This window comes from Pimephales promelas, chromosome 4, assembly GCF_988280905.1.
Source record: "Pimephales promelas chromosome 4, fPimPro1.hap1.1, whole genome shotgun sequence".
In the NCBI taxonomy this organism is placed as follows: domain Eukaryota; kingdom Metazoa; phylum Chordata; class Actinopteri; order Cypriniformes; family Leuciscidae; genus Pimephales; species Pimephales promelas.
This window is the reverse complement of record NC_142772.1, coordinates 43924099-43930098: the sequence shown is the minus strand read 5'-3', so window position 1 is coordinate 43930098 and position 6000 is coordinate 43924099. Positions and strand designations below refer to the sequence as shown.

The window sequence follows — 6000 nt, the reverse complement described above, 5'->3', positions numbered from 1 at the left end:
GACACCGAATGAAGCACATCACATCAACATGATGTTCTCAGTAGCTCTGGTTTGGCACATGAGCTCTGGCGTTTAAAACATTCTGCAAGCCGTGAACTGACAGCAAGAAGCGAGTAAAAAACTGTCAACGTTGTAATTTGCATCAAAGTGTTAGTCATGTGAGTGTAAAAGAGAGCCAGAAAGGGCTTTTTCATATCTCAATTTTTAAAGAGAGAGTTCTGACACAATGTATTTACCATCATGTCACTCCTAATCTACAGTATGTGACATTTTGAACATGATTATCAATTAAATGTTCTTTTTTATACAATAACAGGATTTTTTTTTTTACTAGAGCTGTCAAGGTACAAAAAAGAGACCAAAAACGTATTTCATACAAACTCTACCGTTATTGCCTTATTGTTTTTGATAGCAAATAATTAGTTTTAGAAACAGTGAGAGACCGAACTGAACACTGTGATTATAATTAAAGGAGTAGTTTACTTTTAAAAAAAAAGTTTTGCTGATAATTTACTCACCCACATGTCATCCAAGATATCCATGTCTTTCTTTCTTCAGTCGAAAAGAAATTAAGGTTTTTGATGAAAACATTCCAGGATTTTTCTCCATATAATGGACTTCAATGGGAACCAAACGGTTCAAGGTCCAAAAGACAGTTTCTGTGCAAACTGAAAACTGTTCAAAGGGCTTTAAACGATTCCAGACGATGAATAAGGCTCTTATCAAGCGAAACGATCGCTCATTTTTAAAAAAGAATAACTAAGTTTAAGTTTTATAAGCTCAAATGGTCACCTTGCTGTGTTCTGTGATGCGCGTTTGTGACTCTCCTGTTCAAACTCGTTTATCAAAATAAACAAATCTTTTTTTCGTGTCATTTGGTTCATTCAACGAATGAAATAAACGAGTTGACTCGGGAAAAGATTCGTTCATTTTGATGAACGAGTTCGAATAGGAGAGTCATAAACGCGCATCACACCCTAACCCTAACAGAGCAAGGTGAGCATTTGAGCTTATAGAAGTTAAACTTTGTTATTTTTTTTTAAATGAGCGATCGTTTCGCTTGATAAGACCGTTATTCATCGTCTGGAATCGTTTAAAGCCCTTTGAACAGTTTGCAGTTTGCATTGAAACTGTCTTTTGGACCTTGAACCGTTTGGTTCCCATTGAAGTCTATTATATGGAGAAAAATCTTGGAATGTTTTCATCAAAAACCTTAATTTCTGTATTACTGTATTTTTGATCAAATAAATGCAGCTTGGTGAGTATAAGAGAATTTCTCAAAAACATTCATAAATCTTCGCAAGTATTTTTCCAAATAAATGATATCAAAATATACAGAAGTAAATTGTATGTTTATTTCAATCAGGCAGAGAGAGACACTGTGGGGAGTTGCCATCCTCATTGATGTGAACCCTTTGTCTTTCTCCTCTGGTTCACTCATTTGAACCAGAATGGATGACTCACTAACTTAGCAGCCATTTTTAGCAACATATTGAAAAATTGTTTCAGTGGGAAGCAATGAAAGAGAAATATCTCCTTGTCTTCATGTTGACACTGAGAGGCATGTGTGAGAAAGCAAGAAAAATAAAAGGAAGTGGGAAGGAGGGGGTTGATTTTCAGAGGTAATAAGTTCTCAAACTGAGAAAATTACTGCCGATTTGAGGCGGAAAAGGCAGGGACACATGTGGAGAGGAGACGTGACGCCTTTTGTCTAATATGGAAGGGATGTATGAAAATGGCTTTTAGGTCATTACTGAGCGTTAGTATTGATGCAAATAAATGTCTTGCATGATAATTAGAGAAGCGCACAAGTGTGTGTGAAGGCATCCAGTGTTTTCTTACCTTGCTGAGCACCTCTAGTCTCTTTCTCTGTTTCTCATTAGTCACTAGAGGAGCAAACTGTTGCAATAGTTGAGGACTAGGAGGGGTGGTGATGTCCAGGAAGTATTTGAAAGCCTGATAGATGGTACAGGGTGGAATACGACTCTCATCCGTCCAGTTGCTTATCACACCTGCAGAAGATGAAGAGGTTCAGAATGGTTAACAATGCAGATATGACCAAGTTTTATATTCATTTAATCCTGGTTTAGACTAGCTGCAGATACTTAGATAAAATTCTTTGGAGCTAATATGCACATTTTAGGTGCTAACATGTCAATTTCATGAGCTAATATGTCCATTTTAAGTGTTAATATGTACATTTCAGGTGCTAATATGTACATTTTAGGTGGTAATATGTACATTTTAAGTGTTAATGTGTTAATATGTAAATTTTAGGTGCTAATATGTCAATTTCATGAGTTAATATGTCTATTTTAGGTGGTAATATGTACATTTTAAGTGTTAATATGTACATTTTAGGTGCTAATGTACATTTCAGGTGCTAATATGTACATTTTAGGTGGTAATATGTACATTTTAAGCGTTAAAGTGTTAATATGTAAATTTTATGTGCTAATATGTCAATTTCATGAGCTAATATGTCCATTTTAGGTGCTAATATGTATATTTTAAGTGTTAATATGTAAATTTTAGGTGCTAACATGTCAATTTCATGAGCTAATATGTCCATTTTAGGTTGTAATATGTACATTTTAGGTACGAATATGTACATTTTAGGTGTTCATATATACATTTTAGGTGCTAATATGTATATGTCAGGTGCTAATGTACATTTCAGGTGCTAATATGTACATTTCAGGTGCTAATATGTCCATTTCAGGTGCTAATATGTACATTTCAGGTGCTAATATGTACATTTTAGGTGTTCATATATAAATTTTAGGTGCTAATATGTACATTTTAGGTGCTAATATGTCCATTTCAGGTGCTAATATGTACATTTTAAGTGTTAAAATGTACATTTTAGGTGCTAATATGTCAATTTCATGAGCTAATATGGCCATTTTAGGTGCTAATATGTACATTTTAGGTGTTAATATGTACATTTCAGGTGCTAATATGTACCACTAAGGTACCAATATGCAGTCTTTGGGTACAAAAGTGTACCTTTTGAAAAGGTACAGCCCCAGTGACAGCTTTTGTACCTTTTTTTCTGAGACTGACGACTAACTTAATGTGACATTCAGATATTCACAAATGCAAATGAGGGAAAATTTAAGCAAACAATGTCTTAAATTTGAGCTTTTCCCCAACACATTAAACTACTATATGCCTTCAGAGGACTTTGAATATAGCGTACAGGTAATTTGGACTTTTTTTTATCCTTTTTTGAGACCCAAAGCCCTTTCCATTTGTATTCCATAGAAGAAAGAACGTCAAATGGGGATAGAAGGACGTGGATGAGTAAACGATGACAGTTTTCATTTGTAAGTGACCTGTACCCTGATGATGTATCCAAGGCACCTACTTTTTTTTTAAAATAACTCTTTTGTGCACAACAATGCAGGCTTCAATGCAAAACACATCTGTAATGATTGTCAGATCAAGGAGAAAGAGTTGCAGCAACCTCATATTCCCTCTGTAAAGGTCACTAGCCCGTTATCAGTCATCCTGACATATTTCTCAAGGAAAGGTGAGGAATCTCACTTGAGCTAACCCTTTTAAAAGACACTGATAAGTAGGTCCTATATGATCAGTCAGTACCACCAAAAACACAGTATCTGTTTAACACCTTAAAAAAGGGTATCCTTTTATTTCCATGTTATTGTGCCTTAAGCATCCAAAAAAAAAACATTTGCTTTGTTTATGCATATTACTGTACTTCAAGCCCAATTAATAGGGACAGTATGAAGATGAAAAGCAAATACATGGGGCAAAAAAAAAAAACAGCTGTAAAATAATCAGCTGTAAAATAAAGGCAAGACAGCTGTAAAATAATCAAAAGTTTTCTCATGCACCGAGGCAAGATACACAACCTTATATGATGAGGAAAAACTTCAACAAAAGAATGAAACTGCTCAAATTAAATGGGGAAATGGGACAGCGCCTCTAGCACAAGAGATGAAACCCTAATAGATGTGATTGAAAGCACATCATTTAGCATTAGAAATATTTTTGATTCAGTAAGATTTGCAACAGAATCAAAGAATAGCGTGCCGGCATCAAAATCTTTCCCTGCGGGTAAATGAATCCCAAAATTGTCTATCTATTATAAAGATCTGTCATAGATAATAATCAATACAAAGCAAACAAATCCTACAATCATTCTTTAACATTATATGTAGATATTAAGTTGTCATGTGGCATCTAAATTTTGTTTAATCGATTAATCATTTCAGACAACTACAATTCAGTATGCAAATTTTGGACTGGACTCATAACTACCAAGGATCAGCTTATTATAAAAACCTAACAATGCATTTACATGAAATGTATTATTCAATTTATTAATTGAGGAAGCCATCATAATGCCAGTAAAGTTAAAGCAAAACCACTTTTTATCATTTTTAACTATTTAAAAAGATACATTTACATGCATGCACACTTTACACATTGTCAGGTTAAGCATATGTCAGCACATACATTTAGAGGAGTGAATTGTACAATTTATAAACCCTGAGAATATACTACAGGATCTGTTATAAGTATGGTATCCTGATGGATATAAGTGATATGATTGAAAGATAGCTCACTCTCCAGTAAATGGGACAAGATCAGCTACAGTATATGGAACAGGTTACCCTGATCCTTGGCTCATCATGAACACAACGTTCGGCAGACAATTGCATATTGAGAAAGCCTCAAAGGGAAAAAACTAACTCTAATGTTTGATTGGGGGGCTGGGAGACTTATTTGGTTATTTCAGATGATGTTTTAATGTAGATTCTGTCATTTTCCATTAGATACCAAAGCAGATGTTTGAAAGACAAGTTATTTTGGAAAGTTAAGATGATTTGAAGCTAGACTGTTATTCTAGAAATGTAATATTATTTGGTTTTGTGTCAGATTTTGCATGTTTTTAGTGACAAAAAAAACATGCATGCATTTCATAGTTACCCAATGCTGTGTTTCTTTCCTCTAAGAACTCCACTTTCACAATTTGATTGACAGGTGGTGCATCTTCCAGTTTTTCGATAAGAGTTGTAACTAGATCTTCGTTGTTTCCGGGGAAAACGCCTAAATGGTCACCAGGCAAGTATTTCAGGTTCTCGTGGTTGTTGGCATCAAGGCGCACAAATATAGTCGATCGGCTGATAAAGAGGAAGTGAGAAAACATTGTAATAAGAAACAGTTGTAGTCATCACTTAAAGGGATAATCCACTTTTTTTTTTGGAAATAGGCTCATTTTACAAATCCCTCAGAGTTAAATAGTTGACTTTTAACATTTTCGAATCCATTCAGACGAGTTTCTGATGTTTTATCAGTAACCAGACAGTTTCTGGTCTCATTGACTTCCATAGTATATATTTTTTTCCTACAATGGAAGTCAATGAGACCAGAAACTGTCTGGTTACCGATATTCTTCTAAATATCAGAAAATCAGCTGAATGGATTCGAAAAAGTTAAAAGTCGACTATTTAACTCTGGGGGATTTGTAAAATGAGCCTATTTCCAAAAAAAGTGGAGTATCCCTTTAAAGCTGCAGTCCAACATTTTTCCTCTTTGTCGCCATCTCTTTTCGAAATCTGCAACTGCAGTCATTCGCGGAATTATCAACTTAACGCGAGCAACTTTTCAGGGTTTAATAAACGATTACAACAATATTAACATTTTATTATTTTCTTTTGAAAAAATATAGTTTAAACCTATCCAAAACACACCAATCCTCAATAGATTTATTTAATTGAAAAGAGCAAAAGCTTCTCATAAAATATGTCAGATGGCAACAATTGCTGAGGAAGGATTAGAAACCATTTTGTTTAAGGCAAAACTCAGTCAAGGGTAATTGTGAAAGACTCTCAAGACAATGTAATTGTGAGAAATTTCCCAGAAATGTACATACTTGGATCTGGCACTTTGTAGGTTCTGTCTCAGCAGAAATTTGGCCCCGTAAACTTTCTTCTTGTGGATGCTGTAAAGCGCTGAGAGTGGATACAA

At 34.6% G+C, this 6000-nt stretch overlaps 1 protein-coding gene across 4 annotated transcripts in view; it reads right to left on the bottom strand.

Moving 5' to 3' along the window:
* nos1 (nitric oxide synthase 1 (neuronal)) overlaps window positions 1-6000 on the bottom strand; it is a 69439-nt gene that overhangs the window by 15263 nt on the left and 48176 nt on the right. For all 4 annotated transcript variants that reach the window (XM_039659974.2, XM_039659973.2, XM_039659975.2 and 1 more), the window contains exons 20-22: window positions 5906-5984; window positions 4960-5153; window positions 1843-2012 (exon numbers count right to left, since the gene is read on the bottom strand). In XM_039659974.2, coding sequence (XP_039515908.1) covers window positions 1843-2012; window positions 4960-5153; window positions 5906-5984 — 443 coding nt within the window. The remainder of the gene's footprint in view (window positions 1-1842; window positions 2013-4959; window positions 5154-5905; window positions 5985-6000) is intronic.